General features: G+C 38.9%; 1 protein-coding gene across 1 annotated transcript in view; it reads left to right on the forward strand.

Annotated features, from left to right (window-relative positions):
• Window positions 1-25,186, forward strand: part of PXDNL (peroxidasin like) — a 267,746-nt gene that overhangs the window by 226,875 nt on the left and 15,685 nt on the right. Inside the window, 1 exon segment of the mRNA XM_076005349.1 lies at window positions 20,929-21,473. Coding sequence (XP_075861464.1) covers window positions 20,929-21,473 — 545 coding nt within the window.

A 25,186-nucleotide genomic window follows, 5' to 3' on the forward strand; every position in this document is an offset into this window, starting at 1 on the left:
TAGATCTTCTGTTAGAAAAAAAATCATGCAGTAATCTCCAAAAATTCAGGGCTCCTCTCTTCCCTGGGCATCCTATTTGTTCCATTCTGGCATTGCCAACTTCTTGCTTTTGCCCTGTGGGTTTATTTATCTTCCCATGGTATTTTGACACAGCAATTTAAGCTCTCTACTGTCTGCTGTCTTTGTGTGCTGACTCTGATTCTGTCAATATAAGCAAATTGCAACTAAATTGTAACATAAATTGGGTGAACAAATCTGTGCAAATGCATCTAAAGGAAAATCAGATGTCTACTAGGATACCTCCTTCGGAGACCAGTTCTGGATATTCCCTGTATAATGCTACATAATCGCCTTGTCTTTGGGCAACCTGGCAGCTTCCTAGAAGGTACTCTGGGAAGCTGTGATTTGCACTACCCATAAGGTAGCACCAGAGAATGAAGAAAGATGGCAGAGGAAAACTGGGAGTTACCCGCCCATCCTGTATATAACCTTATGTAAGGTAGTTGGATGCCTTTGGTGCAAGTAATGTAGGAGAAAACTAGGATACTTATGATTTAGCCCTTTAATACAGCACTCTGGAAGGATTAGTACTGGCAGGGATAAAGAAACTATGATTCAAATCATGGAGATTCTGGCCAAAGATTATTTTACCTGTTGTCCATGAGAAGAGTGTTTTATTCTTCCAAGTACATCAGAAAATGCAATGCCATTGACAGTGTGTCTATGTTGTGTCAAAACTATCTACAAGTTGACTCAAAGCATATTATAAACATTAGGGTAGTTTAGGGGATAATTACAGGTGAATCAATTGCTTTATTTGCTGTTACTATTTTTTTAGCCAGCAGAAAAGTAATAATTCAGTGCTGTAAGTAGGTGCTAGCAAACAGGAAGTGTCCACAGGAAATCCCGAGAAAAGCTTGGGGAACCTAGAGAGCTTCCACTGCCAGCCTTGGCTAGGGAAGTCATCCAGTGAGTAGCGAGGGTTCCAGACAGTGGTTGCTTTGATTTCTTTCAAGGAAAAGAGAGCAGAGAAACTTCATGAAACAAATGTTAAATTTATAGTTATCAAAAGATCACAGCAACCAAGATTGGTAAATGAAGGAATAAATGAATATGTGAAAGCAAGAATTTATTTTGCCAGCATACAAAATAAAGATTCTCAAATTTTCTGTGAGATTTTATATTTTTATATCACTTACATACTTTAGAAAGCATCTCATATTAAATTCCTAAGTTCTTTTCCTCCCTTAGTTATCTTAGTTATAGGTTTTCAGAGATAGAGATGACCTCAGAGATCTTTTGATTAAAAAACAAAGCAATAAAACAACACTTCATTTTAAGATTAAAAGGCAAAAGTTGAAAAGGTTTAAGTGACTTGTCCTTAGTTAATTATTAGCAAAGCTAGGGATGGAACTCCAGAGTCCCTACTGCCAAGCCCGTTTTTGTTTTGTTTTGTTTTGTTTTTTCTTGTCCTACTATGTAATCTTACAGCTAGTTTTCCTTTCTTTCTACTTTCTGTATTTTCCTTCAAGTCTCTTTTACTCGTAGTAAACACAAGAACTCTTCTTTAGTTGGATGGCCTTTCTTTTTAGAATTTTGTACTCAAAAATTATAAATGTAACAATCTTGACTTTTTAACATCAATTTAATCTATTTTTCAGTATCAGCTAATCAATAGATCAATAGTCTTTGCATGATATTGTAGGCATTACAGATGCAATTAAATAATATTCACAAGACCTTATTACCAATCTATTTATTTCAGCAAACTCTGTAATTGGCACATTTGTTTGTGTCATAAGTCAAACAAATCAAAACTCTATGGATAAAATTGGCTTTGTATAGAGCATAAAGCATTTCCTTGAATATCAATCAGGAAATGCTCTACTCTCCATTTATTTTGGAAATGGAAAATTATACCTAATGCAGGTGTCCATTTCCTAAGACAAGATAAGTGAAGTGCTAAGCCATGATGCCACTTGATTAAATAAAACTTCTTTCAAATAAAACAATTTCACAAAGAGTCAACAGATGTATATTTTCTTCTAGGATTTATGGAACCATCTGGTCTTGTAATTTCCAGCTGCATACTTCACATTAAGTTATGTCTTTAAAGCACCAAGTAATTGTAAATACAGTATATTTTATGTACAAGTGTAAATATATTTAGGTTTGCTCATGACTTTACTTCAAATAAATTGTGCTTGTGTTTATAAACTAATGAAAGTTTAATTTCTTTCATAAGAGACTAATTTTATTACTGTAATATTTCATGATGCTATGGCTGTTTCATGCTTAACTTATAAAATGCCTTCAAAGTATTGCAAAAGAAGATTTTAGCAATTCCTATAAAGCTTTAATGAACCAATTAAATTGCAACAGTGATCTCAGGTTTGTCTTTGAAAGTTGTTACTATTTTTAATAGAACACCATAAGGACATCTCCCATTCTCCCTCGTTCTGCTAGTATGTGATATCTTATATGAAAAGCTTGTTGAAATCAAGGTGAGAACAAATATCACAGCAGGAGAATGAGCAATAAATAGCCCTGAAATGATGTGTGTTCAACAGTGATATAGTTGGTGCATCAAACTCTACTGATAATATTAACTTTATATACAGTATAAAGTATTCCTAAAAATAAGCCTCTCATCAGTTCTAAGGATAAGTTATTAATATCTTCCAAATAAAACATTATGCCTTTATTTACAATTTATGATATTCCAGGGGGGAAGAAAACGTCTTATATCAAAACTAGGTAATTCATAAGCAAGGTTTCATTAAGTTGCTTAATTTAGGAAAATGGTTTCTTAATACTAGAAATTTATCTTTTCCATCAGATATGTGCCTTTCAGTAAACATAGGAACTTTTCCTGAGTGGGATGACTTTCTTTTTTAGAATATTATGTTTACAAATTACAAATGCAAAAATCTTGACATTTTAATGTCAATTTAAGCTAATTTTCAGTGTCAGTTAATCAATAGATCAAGAGTCTTTGCATAATATTGCAGACATTACAGATGCAATTAAATAATATTCATAAGACTTTATTTCTAATCTACTTATTTCAACAAACTCTGTAATTGGCACATTTGTTTGTTCCATAATCAAATAAATCAGAACTCTACTGATAAAAATTGACCTTGAATAGAGCAATGATTAAATTTAGAAATCCTCATTATATTTGAATTATTAATGTTTAAGTATTGACATTGATAATAAATGAAATTTACTTCAAATATGTTCCTATAAAATGTAAAATATCCAGTAAAAATAAGATACATGCCCTGAAGATCACTTGGGGAAACCAAAAATGCAGAGCTAAAAGAAACATCAAAGAACCGTACAGAAAAGTTAAAAAATGCTTATAAGACCCATATGTGGCTGAGGTTCAAATGCATTAAGAGAATTATTGAAATTTGAAGATTCTTTTATGTATCCAAAAAGCAACTTTTAACTCTGCACCATTGATAAAAGACATACATAAGCAAAATACTGAGGATGGTCAAATATGAAAACATAGGTCCAAGTAAGTCAGGCACACAGAAACAGGAGTGGCTGTAACAATACAGTATTAAAGAAAATGCTTTAAATGCCTAAAGTTAATGCTTTAAAGAAATAAAGAATTACTGAGAAAAGAGGGTTTTTTTCTCATTTTTGAAATAGCATCCATTCAGCCTTAACTTAATAAAATTGTATTTGAATGTAATTAATGAAATCAACTTATAAGAGATGTATCTTTGTACCATGTAAACTAAAATTAATTTAATCTTCAAAGATTTATAAGAATTTTCAAAAATCAATTATATTCTAGGTCACTAGGAACACAAATTCCCAAGAACAGACTTATATGAGCCATATTCAATGTTCTTTTACAAATTCAACTAATCTAAAATTAACTATTAAATTTAAAACAAAATTGTTATTTAGAAATTTTAAAATCATTTGATGAAATAAGTATTTTGTCAAGAGGGTGGAATGATGCTCACGAGAGGCTGGGAAGGGTAAGGGGAGAGGGGGACAAGGGCGTGGTTAGTGGGTTCAAAATTATAGTTAGACAGAATGGACGATATTTGATAGCAAAACAAGGTGAATACACTCAACAACAAGTCGGGGTATACTTTAAAATAACTAAAAGAGTGGAACTGGAATGTTCCTAACACAAAGAAATGATACATACCTGAGGCATCTGTGTCCAAATTTCAATTACCCTGATTTGATTAAACCACATTGTGTGCTTGTATCAAAGCATCACATGTACCTCATAAAAATATACAATGATTATATGTACATAATAATTAAAAATTAAGATAAATATTTTGTCAAGAAGACAATAAAAGTTAAATGGAATATCTAAAAAATTAATGACAGCATTATATATCAAAATTGGTGGGAAACAGTCAGATATAAATACAAAAACAAAATTGTAGTCTTCATTATTAAAACAGAAATAATAAAAATAAATTAACAAAATATGCAATTTAAGATGTTAGAAGAAAGGTGGCTAAACAAATTATTGACGTTCTCAGGAGGTCTTAATAAATATATAAACTGAATTGATGAATAAATCTAGTAGTTGGCTTAAATAATAAAGGAGAAATAATAACTATAAATAATTATGTTAATATAATATATATTATATATGCATCATATGCAATATATAATTACATACACAATAACATAACAGGAACATATTTCCAATAAGGGAAAAGAGAGAAATCCCAAATGAGATTAAGAATGAGAAGAAGTTCATAACAATTATCTTCCTTGGAGTTCTGAGAATTATGAATCCTTTTTAGTTGTCTACTTCTTTATATCTTATTTCCACAGTTTGATGTTAAGAAACCCTTTGTTACTTTTTAAATACTTCCTCAAATTTAGTAATAATGATTTTATTTTATAATTTTTTTTTTATTTCAGGATATTATGGGGGCACAAACATTTTGTTTACAAGTAATGACTTGGCCTCACCCAAGCCAGGGCTAGAGGTGTGCCCTTCCCCCATACAGTGCGCATTGCATCCATTAGTTGTGAGTTCTCTCATCCCCAGCCCCCCACCCGTGACTGACAGCCAACAAATATTACTACCAGATGAACACTTAGTGTTGATCAGTTAGTACTAATTTGATGGTGAATACACGTGGTGCTTATTTTCCCATTCTTGTGATACCTCACTTCGAAGGATCAGTTCAAGCTCTGTCCAGGATAATATAAGAGGTAGTAGATCACCATTGTTCTTTGTAATTGAGTAGAACTCCATGGTATACATATACCACATTTTATTAATACACTCATGGATTGAAGGTCACTTAGGTGGTTTCCACATCCTTGCAATAGTGAATTGTGTTGCCATAAACATTCGAGTGCAGATGTCTTTTTTATAGAATGTCTTTTGTTCCCTTGGGTAGATGCCTAGTAGTGGGGTTGCTGAATCAAGTGGTATTTCTACTTTTAGCTCTTTGAGGTATCTCCAAATTATTTTCAGCAGGGGTTGTACTAATCTACAGTCCCACCAGCAATGTGAGAGTTTTCCTGTCTCCCCAAATCCTCGCCAGCATTTGTTGTTTTGAAACTTTTTGATAGAGGCCATTCTCATTGGAGTTAGGTGATATCTCATTGTGGTTTTGATTTGCATTTCCCTAATTATTAGAGATTGAGCACTTTTTTATATGTCTACTGACCATGATTCTGTCTTCTTTTGAGAAGTTTCTGTTAATGTCCTTTGCCCATTTATGGATGGGGTTGTTTGATTTTTTCTTGTTGATTTTTTTAAGTTCTACATAGATTCTTGTTATCAGCCCTTTATTAGATGTGTAGACTGCAAATATTTTCTTCCATTCTGTAGGTTGTCTGTTCGCTATAATGATAGTTTCCTTGGCTGTGCAGAAGCCTTTTAATTTGATCAGGTCCTCCCATTTCTTTATTTTTGTTGCTGCTGTGATTGCTTTAGGGGTCTTCTTCATAAATGCTTTGCCTGGGCTGATGTGTATAAGAGTCTTTCCAACATTTTCTTCTAGAATTCTCAAGTTTTCACCCCTTAGGTTTAAGTCTGTTATCCATTGTTAATTTTTATCACAAGTTAATTTTTGTGAGAGGTAAGGATCAAGTTTCAATCTTCTGCATGTGGTTATCCAGTTTTCCCAGCACCATTTATTGAATAGAGATTATTTTCTCCAGTGTATATTTTTGTCTGCTTTGTCAGAGATTAGTTGACAATATGCGGATGGTTTCATATCTGGGTTCTCGGTCCTGTTCCAAAGGTCTATATCTCTGTTCTTGTGCCAGTGCCATGCTATTTTTGTTACTATAGCATTGTAGTAAAGCTTAAGTCTGGTATACTAATACCTCCCAGTTTGTTCTTTTTGCTTAAGATTGCATTGGCCATATGAGGTCTTCTCTGGTTTCATGCAAAGCATGGAATTACTTTTTCTAGATCTGTAAAGAATGATGATAGTACTTTGATAGGGATTGTATTAATTCTGTAGATCACTTTAGGTAGTATGGACATTTTAAGAATATCGATTCTGCCAATCCATGATCATAGTAGATTTTTCCATCTATTTCCATCTTTTACAATTTCTTTTCTCAGTGTTTCATAGTTCTCCCTATTTATATCTCTCACCTCTTTTGTCAAATATATTAATAGATATTTAATTTTCTTTGAAATGATTGTGAAAAGTGCTGCATTTTTTATTTGATTTTCAGCTTGACTGTTATTGGTGTATATGAATGCTACTAATACGTGTGCATTGATTTTGTATCCTGAGACTTTACTGAATTCATTTATCTGTTCCAGGAGTCTCTTGGTTGAATCCTTGGGGTTTTCTAGATATCATATAATCAGCAAAGAGTGAGAGTTTGATCTCTTCTGCCCCTCTTTGGATGCCCTTAATTCCCTTCTCTTGTCTAATTGCTCTGGCTAGGACTTCCAGGACTATGTTGAATAGAAGTGAAGATAGTGGGCAACCTTGCCTGGTTCCAGTTCTAAGCAGGAATATTTTCAATTTCAACTCATCATGATATTGGTTGTGGGTTTATCACATATGGCCTTAATAATTTTAAGGTATGTCCCATCTATGCCTGTTTTGTTAAGAGTTTTTATCATTAAGGTGTGCTGGATTTTGTCAAATGCTTTTTATGTATCTATTGAGAGAATCATATGGTCTCTGTTCTTGCTTTTATTTATACGGTGAATTGCATTTATAGATTTGTGTATGTCAAACCAAGCTTGCATCTCTGGGATAAAGCCCACTTGGTTATGATGAATTATTCCATCAGAAACACTCACCACTTCACAAAGTCATGGAAATTAAACAAAGGATTGCTGAATAACTACTGAGTCAAGGAGAAACTACAGAAGGAAATCAAAAGATTCTTCAAACTAAATGACAATGGAGACACAAGTTATCAAAGTCTGTGGGATACAGCAAAAGCAGTCCTGAGAGGAAAACTAATAGCATTAAATGCTCACATCCAAAAGACAGAAAGCTCAAAATTCAACAAACTCATAAACCATCTCAAGGAACTGGAAAAGGAAGAGCAAATTAATTCTAAACTTAGCAGAAGAAAAGAAATAACTAAGATCAGAGCAGAACCTAATGAAATTGAGAACAAAGGAACTATATAGAAGATCAATAAAACCAAAAGCTGGTTTTTTGAAAAGATAAAATTGACAGCCCCCTTGCTAGATTGACAAGAACTAGAAAGGAAAGGACTCTAATAAACTCAATTAGAAATGAAAAAGGAGAGATCAATACAGACATAATAGAAATACAAAACATTATCTTTGAATACTATAAAAACCTTTATGCCCCAAAACTATAAAATGTGGAGGAAATGGTCAAATTCTTGGAAACATAGAACCTCCCGAAGTTCATCTGGGAGGAAACAGGATTCCTGAAAAGACCAATATCAAGCACAGAAATTCGAGTAGCAACTAAAAACCTTCCAACAAGGAAAAGTCCTGGACCAGATAGGGTCATACCCCAAATTTAGCAAACCTACAAAGAAGAACTCATACCTGTGCTGCAGAAATTATTCCACAACATTGAGAAAGATGGTATCCTCCCCAACTCATTCTATAAAGCCAATATCACCTTGATATCAAAGCCAGGAAAGGACACAACAAAACAGAAAACTACAAACCAATATCCCTCATGAATACAGATGCAAAAATCCTCAACAAAATCTTAGCAAATCAAATCCAACAGCGTGTCAATAAAATATTTTATAATTTTTAAAGGGTGCTACAATCAATTAAAAAAAGATAAAATTTCTGGTGTGTTATGTATTGACAATATATTATTTTTTTAATGTGAGAAATATCCTTGTGATTCTATATCCCAGTGCTGTGCATAGGGAATGATGGATGATTGTTGAGGTGTCCACACCCTGACATAATCCCTTCCCTTGAGTGAAGGCTGACCCTGTGACTTGCTTCTGCCCAGTATAATAAGGCAAAGGTAGTGGGGCTGTCGTACTCATGATTGGGCTACATTAGGTAAGACTCCGTCTTACTAGATGGAGTGAGAAAGATTCTCAGCTATGTTTTTTTTTTTTATGTTTTTTTATTTTGGCATATTGTGGGGGTACGGATTTTAAGGTTTCAATAAATGCCCATTTCCCCTCTCCCCACACAAGTCTGAGTCTCCAGCATGACCATCCCCCAGATGGTGCACATCTCACTCATTATATATGTATATACCCACCCCCTCCTCCTTGCCCAATACCCTATTGCTGCAGTACCTATGTGACCACTTAGGTGCTGTTCAGTTAATACCAATTTGCTGGTGAGTATATGTGGTGCTTGTTTTTCCATTCTTGGGAAACTTCACTTAATAGTATGGGTTCCAGCTCTAACCAGGAAAATATAAGAGGTGCTATATCACCATTGTTTCTTAGAGCTGAATAGTACTCCATGGTATACATATACCACATTTTATTAATCCATTCTTGGATTGATGGGCACTTGGGCTGTTTCCACAGCCTTGCAATTATGAATTGTGCTGCCATAAACATTCGAGTGCAGGTGTCTTTTTTGTAGAGTGTCATTGGATCTTTTGGGTAGATGCCCAGCAATGGGATTGCTGGATCAAATGGTAGATTCACTTGTATCGCTTTAAGGTATCTCCATACTGCTTTCCACAGAGGTTGAACTAATTTGCAGTCCCACCAGCAGTGTAGGAGTATAGAATTTTTTTATTTCCATCTTGATTTCTTCATTTATGAAGTAATCATTTAGTAGGAGGTTGTTTAATTCCCACGTTTTTGTGTAGAAATGTGAGTTTCTATTAGGGTTGATTTCTACTTTTATTCCACTGTGATCTGAGAAGGTACATGGAATGATTTATATTTTTTTAAATTTCTTGAGATTTACTTTGTGTACTAGGATATGGTCAATCTTAGAGAATGTCCCGTGAGCCGATGAGAAGAACGTATATTCAGTGGATTTTGGGTAGAATGTCCTGTAGATGTCAGTCAGACCCAGTTGTTCCAAGGTTTTGTTCAAGTCCATTATTTCTTTATTAATTTTCTGTTTGGAGGATCTGTCTTGTGCCGTCAGTGGGGTGTTGAAATCTCCGGTGATTATGGAGTTGCTATTAATCCATTTGCTTAGATCCAGTAAGGTTTTCTTTATGAAACTGGGTGCACCTAAGTTGGGTGCATATATATTTAAAATTTTTATCTCTTTTTGTTGAAGTGTGCCCTTCACCATTATATAATGACCTTCTTTGTGTTTCACTACTTTTGTGGTTTAAAAACTAAATCGTCTGAAATTAGAACTGCCACGCCAGTCTTCTTTTGGCTTCCACTTGCCTGGAATACTGATCTCCACCCTTTTACTTTTAGTCTATATGCATCCTTGCAGGTTAGATGTGTTTCCTGAAGACAGCATATACTTGGCCTGTATTTTCTTATCCATTCAGTCAGCCTATGTCTCTTGAGTGGAGAGTTTAAGCCATTCACATTTATTGAGAGAACTGATAGGTAAGGTAGATTACTGTTCTGTTGGGTTGGATGTTGTTGCTTTGATTTCTGTCTTTAGCCATTGTATTATCTGGCCTTTAATCTTTTGGTTTTGGTTGTTTTTATATTTGTGAGTTTTTATTATGGTGTTCCGTGCGTAACACTGTTTTGAGTACCTCTTGTAGGGCTGGTCTTGTCTTGGTGAATTCTCTGAGACTTTGCTTGTCTGAGAATGTCTTTATTTCTCCTTCATATATGAAGCTTAGTTTTGCAGGGAATAAGATTTTAGGCTGGGCATTGTTTTGTTTCAGAAGAGTGAGAATGGGGCCCCAGTCTCTCCTTGCTTGTAAAGTCTCATTAGAGAAGTCTGGTGTTATTCGAATTGGCTTTCCCTTGTATGTCACTTGCTTCTTTCGTCTTACAGCTCTTAGAAGGGCCTCTTTAGTTGATATTTTGGTCAGTCTGATGACTGCATGTCGTGACGTCTTCCTGTTTGCATTGAATCTCCCAGGGGTCCTCTGAGCTTCTTGAACTTGTATATCGAGATTTTGAGCAAGGCCTGGGAAATTTTCCTCTATTATAACTTCAAATAGCTTGTCCAACCCTTGGGCGTTGTCCTCTTCCCCTTCTGGTAACCCTATGACCCTCACATTAGGTTTATTCACATAATCCCACATCTCTTGTAGGCTTTGCTCTTTTCTCTTGTTTCTCTGCTCTATCTCTGTGATGGTTTCATTTAGTTGGAGGGTGTTATCTTCAATCTCTGAGATTCTTTCTTCTGTTTGATCTACCCTGTTCTTGAGACTTTCCACTATATTTTGTAGTTCCCTGAATTGATTCTTCATTTCCAGGAGTTCGGTTAAACTTTTCTTCATTGTGTCTATTTCTTTAGTGAATTTTTGTTCTAGGTCCTGGAGGCTTTTTGTGGTTTCTTTGTGTTGGTTATTGAGTAGTTGTTGTAGGTCGGTGAGTGTTCTTATGATCCACATTTGAAATTCCTCTTCTGTCATTTTGGTTGCCTGATTTGGGTTGGTGTCTGTTTCTAGAGGGCTGGTGCTCCTCTTTGCGGGTGTGTTTTCTGTTTGGTTCTTCATATTTCCAGAGTTCCTTCGCTGATTTCTTCCCATGTCAATCAGTTGTTGTTTCTTTCCTTTAGGTTTTTGTTTGGGTATTCACACGCCTTGTTTAGTTTCTGAGCCGTTAGGTGGTGTCTGTGGGTGAGATTCAACCACTCCCTGTATAATGAGTCAGTGGGTGCCGTGAAAAGGCTGTGCAGGATGCCGTCCCTGTCAGTAGGTGGCGCTTGCTTGGAGGAACAGGCTATGCTGTTGTTTTGTGTCCTGTTATCAGCTCTTGTTCTGGGTGGAGCTGGGTTGGGTAAGCCTGCCCTCACACACCACCAATGCTGTTAGCAGGGGTCAAAGTTCTGTTCTCTGCTTCCAGGTAAAGCTGTCAGGGCAGGGCTGGAATGGTCCCGCTCAGCCAGAAAGTCTGCTTGTGGGGGTGGGGCTATCTGAGACCTGCAGTCTGGAGCGGGCCTGGCTTATTTCCACCCTCCCCAACTCTGCAGCTACTCCTGGGCCTCTGCCAGCAGGCCAGACCACATGTCACCAGGCCTCCCCGGATTGTGATGCCTGCGGGGAGGTCCCTGCGCAGGAATGCCACCTGGCAGGGTGCACAGCCTCCCTTTGGGGGGAGGGTTGCCCTCTAGGATGCTGATCTGCCCCTGAAGGCACACACACCTCAGCAGGTTGTTCACAAATATCCCTTCTGTGCCCTGGGCAATGCTAGCCCTCAGTGCACGGGATCTGGTCTGCAGGTCCGACCTCTGGGTCCCAGAGTTCAAACTCTATCCTCACCAGGGAGAGGAGTGCCGGTCTCAATTCACCCACAGGGAGCCCCAGCTGGGTCTGTGTCTCTCAGCCTCTGAGTCTGCACCGTACTCCTGGGAATACCGTGGTAGCAGCACCTGGGAGGGCTGGTGGGTAGGGAGCTCACAGTCTGAGTTCCCCTTAGTCAGCTGTGGGGTCCCAAAAGGGAAGGTCCCATTCCATGGAGGTGCCTCCGGCTGGTGGCTGTATTGTCTCTCGTGGGAGCCGCGGGTAGGGTCGGCGGAGGGGAGGAGGAGGCAATATGGTGCCTGCGGCGCGCTCTGGTCTGTGCACATGGAGGTGCCCTGAGGGATTTGGGAATCTGGTGCTGCCTCCCCTACAGGCTCACCGCTAGCTGGCGGTGGCCGTCTCTGGGCTGGTGTCTGCAGGTCTCTCCACCCGCTGGGGAGCCCACCAGCAGTCCCAAATGCAGGGCAGGGGAAAGGTGACTGATCCACCTACTCTTCCCGCTGGTCTCCGGGCTGCTCCGGTGGTCTCAGCTTCCAGTTTTCCTCCGCAGCCTCCTCCAGTGGATTCTCCTGGGGTCTCAGGTACCCCTCCTTCCAGCCCTTGTCTGCTGTATGCTCGTCTTCTTGCTTCTTTTTTCTAATTTCTGCTAGAATCTGTCTTTTCTGGAGAGACACTCTTTCTGGCGGTGTTTCTCGTCCGCCATCTTGATCCTCCATTCTCAGCTATGTTTTGACTTTATGGAAAGTCACATGTCTGGGCACCATGGGTGGCCTCTGGACCTGCGTGTGGCCCTCAGTCGTATGACCATGAGTAAGTGAGCTCTGCCAACACACAGATTCTTCCATAGTCAAGTCTTCAGAGGAGAATGTAGCCCAGCTAACACCTTGATTGCAGCCTCATGAGACTGAGCAGAGAAACCAGCTACCTGGCCAGGATCCCAGCCCAGGGAAACTAGGACATGCTGCACATATTGGTTCTCTGAGGATGCTGTGGCAAAGTACCAAGAACTGGGTGGCTTAAACAACATGTACTTCCCACTGTTCTAGAGGCTGGAAGGGCAAGATCAAGGTGCTGGCAGGCTTGCATCCTTCTGAGGGCTGAGGGAGAACATGCTCCAGACCTCCCTCCTGGCCATTGCTGGTTTGCTGACATAATTGGTGTTCCTTGGTCCTGCTGTATCCCCCCAATCTCTGGCTTCATCTTCCCATGGTGTTATTCCTGTGTGTATGTCTGTGTCCAAATTTCCCCTATTTATAAGGGCAGTAGTCATATTGAATTAGTGAACCACCTAATCCAGTGTGACCTCTTCTTAACTATTTAGGTCATTAAATGTGAAATGTCCAATTTCAAATGAAAAGCATAGTTTATTATATGTCAAACAAGAAGCAGTACAATTAATCAAAGTATGTGCCTAAACTATCAACACAATTTTGCCATCTGAATGGTTGATTGTTTATGTCAGCAGCAAAGAAGCCTGGAGAGTGAGTGGCGATGAAATTGCAGAAGGTGCTTCCCATAGCTTGTTGAGAATTGAATATTTTTCCTTGCAAGAAGTGGTCCTAAGCCTGGAAGTAGTGGTAGTCAGTTGGTGCAAGGTCTGGTGAATATGAGGGATGACAGAGTTTCCAAGTCCAGCTTCTGTGGTTTCAGCAGTGTGGTTTGTGTGACATGTGATAAAGTGGTGTCGTGCAAGAGGATTGTCCTGTCTCTATTGGCCAATCTCAGTTGCTTAATGGTGAGCATCTCATTATTTCATCCAATTGGTTGCAGTAGACATCCACTGTAATTGATTGACCAGGTTTCATGAAACTGCAATAGATAATACCAGTGCTGGACCACTGAACAGACACCATTAGCTTTTTTTTGATGAATATTGGTTTTGGATTGTGTTTCAGTACTTCATCTTTATCCAATCATTGTGCCGAATGCTTGCAACTGTCAAAAATCATCCATTTTTCATCACACATCACAATACAGTGTAGAAATGGTTCCCCTTTATGTCGTGACAGCAAAGATAGGCAAGCTTCGAGACGATATTTTCTCTTCTGATGCTCTTAATTCATGTGGAACCCATCTAGCCAACTTATTTACCTTGCCCATTTGTTTCAAATGGTCCAATATTGTTGGAATAGTAACACCAAACCTTCCTGCTAATTCATGTGTATATTGAGATGGATTCGCTTCTACTACAGCTTTCAGTTCATCATTATCCACCTTGGTCTCAGGTTGCCCACATGGCTCATTTTCAAGATTAAAATCACCAGAATGACACTTCCCAAATCATTGGCCTGCTGTGTGTTCATTAGCCATGTCCTTCCCAGACGCTTCCTTGATATTTTGAGCTGTCTGTGCTGCATTGGTTCCATGAATTTTTGACTAAGCATGGTTTTACAAAAATTGCTCTAAAAATTTTGAAAGATAATCACAAGTGGAAATGTGCATTTGCAAGAGTGAGGATTTACCTTCACAGCAAAAATAAAACAAGAAGTGCCAAAGTGAAATGTCAGAGATATCAATTGTCAAGCTTAGTACTTAAGAAAATTGGACATTTCATACTTAATAACCTAAATAATTACTTTGCAACAACCCTAATTCCAAGTAAGGTTACATTCTGAGATACTGAGTGTTAGAATTCTAACATATGAATTTTGGGGGTATACAATTCAACCCATAAAAATGCATTAGTATTATTTTAAGGCACTGTGTGGTAACTTGTTACACTGTGATAAATTCCTAAAACAATTTTAAACTAAAAGGAAAATTAAATGATAATAAGGGTGTGAAGAAATAGTAATGGGCTTATATTGTGACCCCTCCTCCCCCAACCTCTTAAAACCAGTTCTGGGGACAGCTCAGTATCTATTCTAATTCAGATGAAGCATCATCTAACTATATGAAGTACTAATATGCTTGGTTCCTTCATAAGAACTAGAAACTATTTTGCTATATTGTATATATAAAATAAAACCACAGAATTCAGTATGTTTATTTCCAAACTCTCCCTAAAATTGTCATTTTCATAGGTTTTCTTTAAATTACTTTTTCTTTTTCTCTTTTAGCAAACAAATAAGTATTCAAAGTGTTGAAAATAAAAATCAGAAAATGTTATGTAGTTTTTTTGGTTCTTAAAATCTATATTTTTGTACATTTTGAATCTATGGAATGCAGTATGGGGACACAGCGTTCCGTAGTCGGGTCGTTCTGGTAAATTCATGGAAAGCTGCATGACTGCCTGAGCCCCTGTGGCTGGGCCTGCCTAACTTGCCCTCGTTCCCCACCAAGGACTGTCCGTCCACTCCAGCAAACTGCAGACACAGCCAGACGCATTCCTAAAGCGTCTTGAGAATCTTCTGATTTGGTTAAGTTCATCACAAATCTGCAATCCGTGTCCTCCAATATCCGTTTACTATGTGCCTACCTCTGGGCCAGGCCAAATGGGGTCTGGGTTTGGTTTGAACGCAAGTCTTTGGGACCTGATTATAATTTACATACACATTGAAATAAACTTCCCTTTTTTGGCACTCACTACCAAGCCAGTTTGATACTTTTCTACTTGTTTAATTTGGTGATACTTTCGATTAGTAAATTCTTGCACTTTTAAAAGTTCTAAAAATTTGTTCTATGAGTCTAAAATCTTTTCGTGAAGGCAATGTCAAAATGTGCTTTTTATCACTATGAAGAAATATAACATTTAAAAAAAAAACCTAAAATGTATACTTGCTCAATTGCTTTAGGGCAAAATGGATTTTTAAACTTATGTGGAATTACCTTGAAAAACAATACACATGACCTTATGTTTCAATTCAATCAACAAATATTTTTCAATGTCAGTTATTACACTTATAAACAAAAGCAAATTATAACTTTGGCATTATGCAAAAGTTACTGAGCTAAATAAGCCAGTCATTACCTAAATTTATTTCAAACAATAAGAACCAAATCTATTGATCTTACTCTGTCCAGCATTCTTACTAAGTGCTTTACTTATATTAATTTATTTAATCCCTTCAACAACTCCATTAGTTAGAGTATATTCTCATTCTCACATTACAGTTGAGAAAAACGGTTTCAACAATAAGCTACTTATTCAAAGTTATATATTTTGAATGTATATTCATTCAAAATTCAAAATAATGTTATATATTTTGAATGAGGGAAACAGGATATAAACTCAAATAGTCTGAAGCCTAAAATCATACCTTTAAACACATAGACAACACAATTATTAAAAAATAATTATTTGGCCTCATTGATCTCATTCATTTATTCATTTATTAAAATATTTATTGAGTATGTGGCATGTGCAGGTGCTGTGCCGGGTGCTGAGAAGCTGGTAGGTAGGACAGTCCTCTGCATCTTCTCAGACAAGGAGGGCAGTGCGACAGAAGTATCCAGAAAGTGCTCAGAGGGTGCAGGGAGTTTCCGTCTGACCTGCTCTTACCAGTTCAGGAAAGGCTTCCTGCAGGAGCCTGACGTGACACAGCGTTTGTTACTCAGGTGAGACCGAGCTAGATCATTGGCTGTAGATTGTGCATGAAGGAGAAATACAGGGAAGAGCCTTGTGGGACCCAGCAAGGATGCAGGTTGCCATTCACAGAGCAGGCTCGGGGCAACCAGGGCTGAACAAGTGGGGCTGCCCTGAATGGGAAGATACACACCCACAAACACATTGCACTGTGCCCTTGAAAATGACTCATATGGCTGTATTTCATCCATGTTTCCTTTGTCTTGCAACACTCTATCTGCTATATTTTACACCCACAGTCATATGTAGACCAGAAATGTAACAATATTTTTTAGCTGATCTTAATTCAGATCATCTCCTTTTACCTTCCACCCTTAACCCATGCATCTATTCATTCATTCAGTTAACAAATAATGGTACCATTATTTCTCAAGTTGCACAAGCCAGAAATCTTGGAATTAGCCATGTACTTCTGTTTTCCTGCATTGTAGTGTATGGCTAACTGTAGTGTTAAGCCTAACTGTCTATATTCAAATATTGTCTCTTTTGTTAAAAAGCTGTAGGACTTTGCACAATGTAATTTTTTTAAATTTTATTTCAAGAAAATATGAAAGTACGAATATTTTAGTTACATTTTATAATGTTGCCTCTCCCTAGCAAGGGTTAGAGGTATGCCCTTCCCCTCCACAATGCTTACCACATCTCTCAGACGTGGGTCTACTCCCCCAACCCCCCAAATCCCTGGTGAACACCACCACCATTTGAGCACCATAGTGTTAATCAGTCAGTACCAATTTGATGGTGAGTACATGTGGAGCCCAATTTTCAGGTTTTGTGGCACTTCACTTTGGATAACGGGCTTAAGCTTAATCCAGAATAATATATATAAACGGTGCTAGCTCACTGTCATTTCTTAGATTTGAGTAATATTCCATTGTAAACATATACCAAATTTTAATAATCCACTCATGAATTGACGGGCACTTGGGTTGTTTCCACGTCCTTGCAATAGTGAATTGTGCTGCCAAAAACATTCGGGTGCAGATGTCTTTATAATAGAATGTCTTATGCTCTCAGACAAGGAGGGCAGTGCGACAGAAGTGTGCGGAAAGTGCTCAGAGGGTGCAGTGAGTTTACATCTGACCTGCTCTTACTAGTTCAGGAAAGGCTTCCTGAAGGAGCCCGACGTGACACAGCGTTTGTTAGATAGATGGGTAGATGCCTAATAATGCTATTGCTGGGTCGAATGGTATTTCTATTTTTAGCTCTGTGAGGTATCTCCAAATTCTTTTCCACAAAGGTTGCGATAATTTGCAGTCCCACCAGCAGTGTAAGAGTGTTCCTGTCTCTCCACATCCTCGCCAGCATCTGTTGTTTTGGGATTTTTTGATAGAGGCCAATTTCACTGGGGTTAGGTGATATTTCATTGTGGTTTTGATTAGCATTTCTCTAATGATTAGAGATGTTGAGCATTTTTTATATGTTTACTGGCCATTATTCTGTCTTCTTTGGAAATGTTTGTGTTCATTTCCATTGCCTATTTCTTGATGGGATTGTTTGATTTTTTCTTGTTAATTCTTTTGAGTTCCAGATAGATCCTTGTTATCAGACCTTTACCAGAAGTGTAGAGAGCAAATATTTTCTCCTATTCTGTAGGTTGTCTATTTACTCTAATGATAGTTTCCTTGGCTGTGTAGAAGCTTTTTAATTTGATCAGATCCCATTTGTTTATTTTTGTTGCTGTGGTGATTGCTTTGGGGGTCTTCTTCAAGAATCTGAAAGGGTTTTCCCAACATCTTCTTGTAAGAGTCCTAAGGTTTCATGCCTTAGGTTTAAATCTGTTATCCATCTTGAGTGGATTTTTGTGAGAAGTGAGAGGTAGGGATCCTGATTCACGAGGGCTTGCCTTTGCACAAGGTAATTTAATCTCTCTGTTTCTTAGTTTCCTCAGGGTAACAACAGGGATAATAATATTGACCATAGGTTATCATGAAGTTTAAAATAGATAACTCACATAAAGCCTAAGAACAAATTATGATTGTATTTAAATTTGATATTTTTTGCCTAAGAGCCAGATATTTAGCAATCACAGATTCTCTGCTTTTTTGGCAGTAGCTACGGATAAATACCAAGATGAATTAAAAAAAAATAGATGTCATAACTAAAACATTTTGGCTGTCACATCAAAAGAGGGCTGCATAGTCACTGAAGTCCTGTGGGTTGCTTCTGCTCAGCTGTGTTCATCTCATACACTTATGACGTTATATACACGCTTCTTTGCTTTTGTGCTTTATATATATGTGACCTTGCACATTTTATTAGTGCTTTGAAATAAATAAATTCTAAAGTTCCATATTTTCAAAAAAGAAATGAAAGACAATAGAGGATGAAAGTTGATCTGCAGCACCTTTTCTCTACATTTTTCCTTTTTATATAAGGGTTGCAAAGGGAGATAGTGGCTTTACTGGAAATGCTGTGTTGTAGAGAGCAGTACTCTGTCTGGCAGACTCTTCAAAATGGGGATCCATGCCTTATTCACTTTTATTTTATCTACAGTGCCTAGTCTAATACCTTATTCAGTAAGTTCTCCATAAATATTTATTGACAAAACAATGTGCTTTTTAGAAATAGAAAAACTAATTTTCATTATATGCTTGAAGCTTACTTTCTTTGTGTTCTTTTTAAAAATTTCTATGAATTTTTTTCTATCCAGATCTGCAAACATTTGTGGGTTATTAATTATTGATAAAGTACTAAGTTAAGGAAACAGTGTAACAGTAGAGGAAAATAAGCACCTTCAGGTCCCTTCATATGACATATGGCTTTGTCTAAAGTGTCTTGACGTCATCATTTTGAAAGTAGCAAGAGAAACATGCTCAATCACCGGTTCATTGGCAAAGCTGCCCAGTCGCTGCCTCCATCCAGTTTTTCTTTCTGAATAATTCTGTTTTCCCAGGAATGCAGCATTTTCATGTTGCTTCTTGACTGTCGGAAACCTCCCACCTTTGCCAAGCCTTGCTCCATTGAAGTGACTCACGCTCTGAAGTGACCTGGTCTCTCTGTTACACTTACATTTCCAGAAATCTTTTATTCAGTGTAGTAATAGACAACAATATGATAATGGTAAATCTTATAAGAAGCTTTGGTTTTTCTTCAATAAACTATTTTTGGATTTTATAAATAAAGACTTTTTTACTGAAGGAGGAAAACACAAAACAAAAGGTAGAAGTAGAAATCAAAAAAGAAAAATAACAACTATGATTAATATTCTAGGCACATCACTGTTTTTATTTTGGGATGTTTTCATTTTAGTTTATTTTTATTATTTGTTTTATTTTATGAAATCAATGATTTCATATTATATAATAAAGTTTTACTTTTCTTTTATGTAATTTTATAGCAATTGTAGTTTATTGTGTTATTTAAAAAATCATCCTGAATTGCATATTTATATTTGCTTAATCTATCATAAGGCATATTCCTCTTGAATTTAATTTACATATGATAAGGTAAAGATGTAAGTTGTTTTTATTTCCTCTTCCTCAAGGAATAGCTTGCTATTAGTAACTGCCCAACACAAAAAGCAATAGAGTAATCCCTCCCTGTTCTCCAAGCTGTGCTGCTAATGTCATGTTTTCAGTATGATATCATAGTAAGAGGCTCTGGAATTGTTATCATGTTCAGTTTTTTTCAGGTCTGTGTTTTCCCACCAATATTAAGGATTTTTATGAATAGTTTTACAGTCTGAGAATGTAGTTTTCTACATCATTATTTTTATTTTTTGAAATGTCTTAGTTTCTAGGTCATCTGTTTTCAGATGAAATTTTAGAGGGATTTTTTTAAAGTTTCATATTTATTTGCCAAAAATTTTTCATATGCTCAAAATTTTTAGTTGTTATAAAAAACACATAACATAAAACTTCCCTTCTTAGTCATTCTAACTGCGCAGTACAGTAGTGTTAACTGCGTGTGATTGTTGTGAATAGAGGGCATATTTATTTATTTATTTAAATATGAAGGGGTGGGGGGTTGTGAAGAGGAGTGTTTATTTGCCTTGTTTGTTTTTGTTGAGACAGAGTCACTCTGTCTCACTCTGCAGGCCTGGGTAGACAGCAGTGGCAGTGGCCTCACTGGCTCACTGCAACCTCCAACTCCTGAGCTCTAAGCGATCCTCCTGCCTCAGCCTCCGGGTTAGCTGGGACTACAGGAGTGCACTGCAACACCCGGCTGGGGTTTGCTTTTTCTCTCCTTTTATTTTGGTAGAGACGGGGTCTCACTCTTGTGCAGGCTGGCCTCCAACTCCTGAGCTCAAGCAGTCCTCCAGCCTTGGCCTCCCGGAGTGCTAGGGTATAGGCATGAGCCACTGCGCCCAGCTGAGAGGGCATCTTTAAAAACAAAAACGCTAGTTGGCAGCAGGCGTGGCTGAGACTCTGCGGGGCCTCCAGCTCTCAGGCATCCCGCCCAGACGCTGCTGCTTCCTCACTGTGTCGAGTCCTAGGAATAAGACACCGTGCGTGTCCCTCCCTGGGAGCCGGCAGCCCCCTCCCTGGGAGCCGGCAGCCCCCTCCCCCCGGGAGCCGGCAGCCCCCTCCCCCCGGGAGCCGGCAGCCCCCTCCCCCCGGGAGCCGGCAGCCCCCTCCCCCCGGGAGCCGGCAGCCCCCTCCCCCCGGGAGCCGGCAGCCCCCTCCCCGGGAGCCGGCAGCCCTCCCCCTGAGAGCCGGCAGCCCCCTCCCTGGGAGCCGGCAGCCCCCTCCCTGGGAGCCGGCAGCCCCCTCCCTGGGAGCCGGCAGCCCCCTCCCTGGGAGCCGGCAGCCCCCCCCCTGGGAGCCGGCAGCCCCCTCCCCGGGGCTCCTCTCAAGTCTTGCAGACTGCCTGCCTCCCGCCTGCTGGCGCCGGAACAGAGCTTGCGTGACGCGCACGCGCAGTCTGTGGCTGTGGCCACGCCGCGCACGGAACGGACCAAGCAGACCTCGGCCTCCCTCCCTCCCTCCCTGCTTTCTTGTTTGCTCGCTTGCTCTCTGTGGCCATCACATAATCTGGACAAGAACGTGACATCCCGCCTCGCGGTGCCGTCGTGGCTGCTGCTTCCCCGCAGGCTGTGGAGCGGGGCCGCCCGAGCAGCCACGCGAGGGCCCGCCGGAGCCTCTGTCCTCCGCGGCTACCCAGAAGAAGCTCGCGGCCTTCAGCCATCTAAGCGGGAGGTAGGCATAGAAGTACGAGTTTCTTTAGGCTACTTACTATAAATTTGCTTCAATCTACAGTTTGGGTTGTTTTTTTCAATAGAGACCGCAGTTAACTTATTTACACATAGGGCATATTACACCAAAAGGAGCAAGCCCGGGTAAATTCTGTAATATGTATGTTTCCATTTTATTCTGAAACAGCAAATCCAAGGCATGTTTGGCAGTGAATTTCTCTCAGTGAAGTACAGAAAATTTCGCATCGCAGATACTATATTTGAGTCCTTAAATCACATATGGTGTCAATATTTTTCAAATTCATTTTGAAAATATAAAACAGCCTGTTGTTTGTAAGAAAGGTACTAATATTTATTAAGTTGATTTCAATTCATGAAGTGTGCATGGCAAGCAAAGCTTAATTTGTGACCAAGATGGAATATTTTTGAACTCTTAGAAAATTGAGAAATGTCAGTCTCATTCCTTTGAAATCTCTTAAGACTTCTTTTGTGAAACTTACATACAAGTCTCATCTGTGACTATGTCTTTACAAAGTTTCTCCTCACCGTTGACTTGGAAGCTTCTGAAAGCAGAAGAGGTATCTCATGCACTGATATGTCCCGCAGCTCCTTTTCATTGAGTAAATAGTCAACACACATGTGCGTAATTCAATTACCAAAATAAGCATTGCAGCTGACAGCTTTACAGGTGAGGCAGACTCTTTTCTGGAACCGTGTGTGCTGTGTTTGTTTCATGGCATCCTCCTAGTTAGTATAATTCAATCAAATTCAAAATGTATTTTGGGGGCCGATCTCTCCAATTATAGCTGTGAAGGTGTGAAGTGTATAGAGATGAACGAGGCTCCGTCGTCTAGGGTTGAAAGTGGAGGGACGAGCGGTGTTGTGTGAGAGGAAGGGCCGGGGCTTAGGCTCAGGCGCGTGGGTGCAAGGCATTCCATCGCTTCGTGAGTGTGCATGTCATGCAAAGCCTTCAAACCTCAGTTTCCTCAGCTGTAAAGTGGGCGTGTAATACCTGCCTTACAAGATTATTGTGTTAACTTGTGAATATATATGTAAAACACCTCATACTAATGCGGTACCTAGCATCTTAGAGGCATTTCACGGAACACAGAATGATAGCATGTGCTGTTACCGTGCTCCCTGCATGCCAGACATTCTTTGAACATTAAGTAAACATTAACTCATTTAACAAAAGTACTCACATAAGTACCGACATGAAATCCAGTCAGCGTGGTGAGTAGTGCAGAGAACAAGGGGTGATTCTTTCTGGGCCTTAAGCAGGCCACATGGAGGAGATGGCTTGCAGGGTAGGCCGCTGAGATTCTGACGGAGTTTAAGGGAGTCCTAGTCTGAACGAACAACATGAGCACAGTCTTGGAACAAAGAAAGTAAGGCGTGTTTGGGGAACAGAAAGGCTCCCGTGTCCAAATGAGTTGGTGTGTTCAGTAACTAGAATGCTCAATCAAAGAAGGTTACGGCAAAGAATGAAGAGCTTTACCTTCTAGGCTAAAGAAGTTAAATGTATTCCATGTGTTCCCGGAGCTGCTTCCTGCATGGTCATTAGGACACTGACCCCGGGTGGGAGCCCCAGTCAGAACCGTCTTTAAATATTCCAGTGAAGGAAAACACTCACTTGGCATTTCATTCATTTCTTAATTGAGTCTAACAGGTGAGGTGTTTCATCAGTGTGTCATCAGAAATGGGTGGATGCTTCCTATCGGAGGGCAGTTTCCCTGCCTGTAAGATGGTAGTGGGGCCTGGCTCTTGCAGGGGTGCCCACAGGCACGTGCTGTGGGTAACAACACCCTTCCTGCCTTCCGTCCTGTTCTGTAGCCACATCCAGGTCCTACCGCAAAGATTCATTTTGCTTGTTTTGAGATAAAATTAATTTATATGATTATATTAACTCTTAAGACTCTGGGTGGCCTCGCTGAAGTTCTGCCCACACGTTGCCTCAGTGCTCAGCTAAAGATTTGTTGTCTCATTTTTAGCCCCTGCTGACCTGATTAAATATTTGCTCAAACACAAACCTTGCAACCGTGAGTTCAGTTTATCATTGATCTGACAATAAAGAGATAATAAGAGCTTTGCTTTGTCCTGTAACTGCACACGCTTTAGTGAGCCTCTGTAGATGGTTCTGTTGTGCTTAAAAGTACCATAGTTGTGTAGACCAGAGGGCGTCCAATCCCTCCACTGACAGGCACAAATTGCTGAGGCTGTGATTTCACCCTTTGTTTCTCTGCCTGCCCATCTTTCTTGCATTTACTCTCTCTTCTCTCTCTCTACTTTCCATCTTGGTCACAAATTGAACCTCCCTTTCAATACACTATTCCAGAATTAAAATCGGTTTAACTTATTAAATATTATTGTCTTCTCTTTCAAGCAATATGCTGAGTTTTGTTCAATAAGAATTTGAAATATGGTAACATCTACTGCGTCGGTGGTTGTTTGGTTTTCTTTTTTCCTCTCATTTTTCGCAATTACCTCCCTACCTGGCATCTCTTCTCTCTGCCCGCATTGTCCAAAACATAAATCTGATCATACTTAAAGTGACACACAGCACTCCATGTATGGAAAAGTCTGCATAGTGGTTAAGAGCAAGGACTTTTCTCTTGTTTTAAGCCCCAGTTTGCACCCCAGCTGTGCAATTTAACAGCGATACACCACGGCATGTTAACAACTTCCTAAGCTGCTGCATTCTCACCTGAAACACAGGCTGCGCTGTCTCACAGCACCCAGACTCTGGCTTGGCACAGGGCAGGCACTGCCTCCCTGGGCCTGAAATGGGTAAAGAACTGGGACTCCCTTGCATGCCTTCCCTGGCTCATCCCCCGCCCCCAGGCAGAGGCATCACCTTCTTATTCAGTCACTTTTATTTACTTATTTTGAGAATATCAAGGATTTTATTCATGTTATGTAATTTTCAGTATTTTCTAAATTTTTTTCCAATCAGAAATTAAACAAAACAAAGTTTTTAAGATAAAAGAATCAATTTTTTTGATGAATTTAGGTTTTTTCTTATACACTTTTATATTTACATTTTTTCTAAATTAAGATGTTTTACCTATACTAATGAAACAACTATTACTTGTTATTTTTAAATAAAAGAACAAACTAAAAATATCAGTAATAATGTTGAGTTTATTGTTATAAATATAAGTAATGCCCCCATTTTTTATTGAGTACAGGTAACTTTTTTCTTATACTTTACTGTATTTTACAAATCTTCTAAAATAACATATAGTAGTTTTTATGGAAAAAAATCATATTTTTGATATATTTTATTTATTTTACTTCATACATTTATTGTGATAAGAACACTTAACATGAGATTATACCCTCTTCACATATTTTAAGTGTACAATACAGTATTGTTTATCCACTCATACGTTGACGGCCACTTAGGTTGTTTCTCTATTGTGGCTGTGAATATTGTAGTTAAGACATGGGTGCAGGTATCTCTCTGAGATCTTGATTTCAATTCTTTTGGGTATATACCCAGAAGTGGGATTGCTAGATCAAAAGATAATTCTTATTTTAATTTTTTGAGGAACCTTCCTACTGCTTTACACAGTGACTGCACTATTCTACATTCCCACCAACAGCTTATAATCTTCACCAACACTGATCTTGTGTTTTCTTGGTAACAGCCATTCTAACAGGTGTGAGGTAACAGGTGTGAGCCATTGTGGTTCTAGAGGGCCTTATGCTAAGAAA

Source organism: Microcebus murinus, chromosome 7, assembly GCF_040939455.1.
Source record: "Microcebus murinus isolate Inina chromosome 7, M.murinus_Inina_mat1.0, whole genome shotgun sequence".
NCBI lineage: Eukaryota > Metazoa > Chordata > Mammalia > Primates > Cheirogaleidae > Microcebus > Microcebus murinus.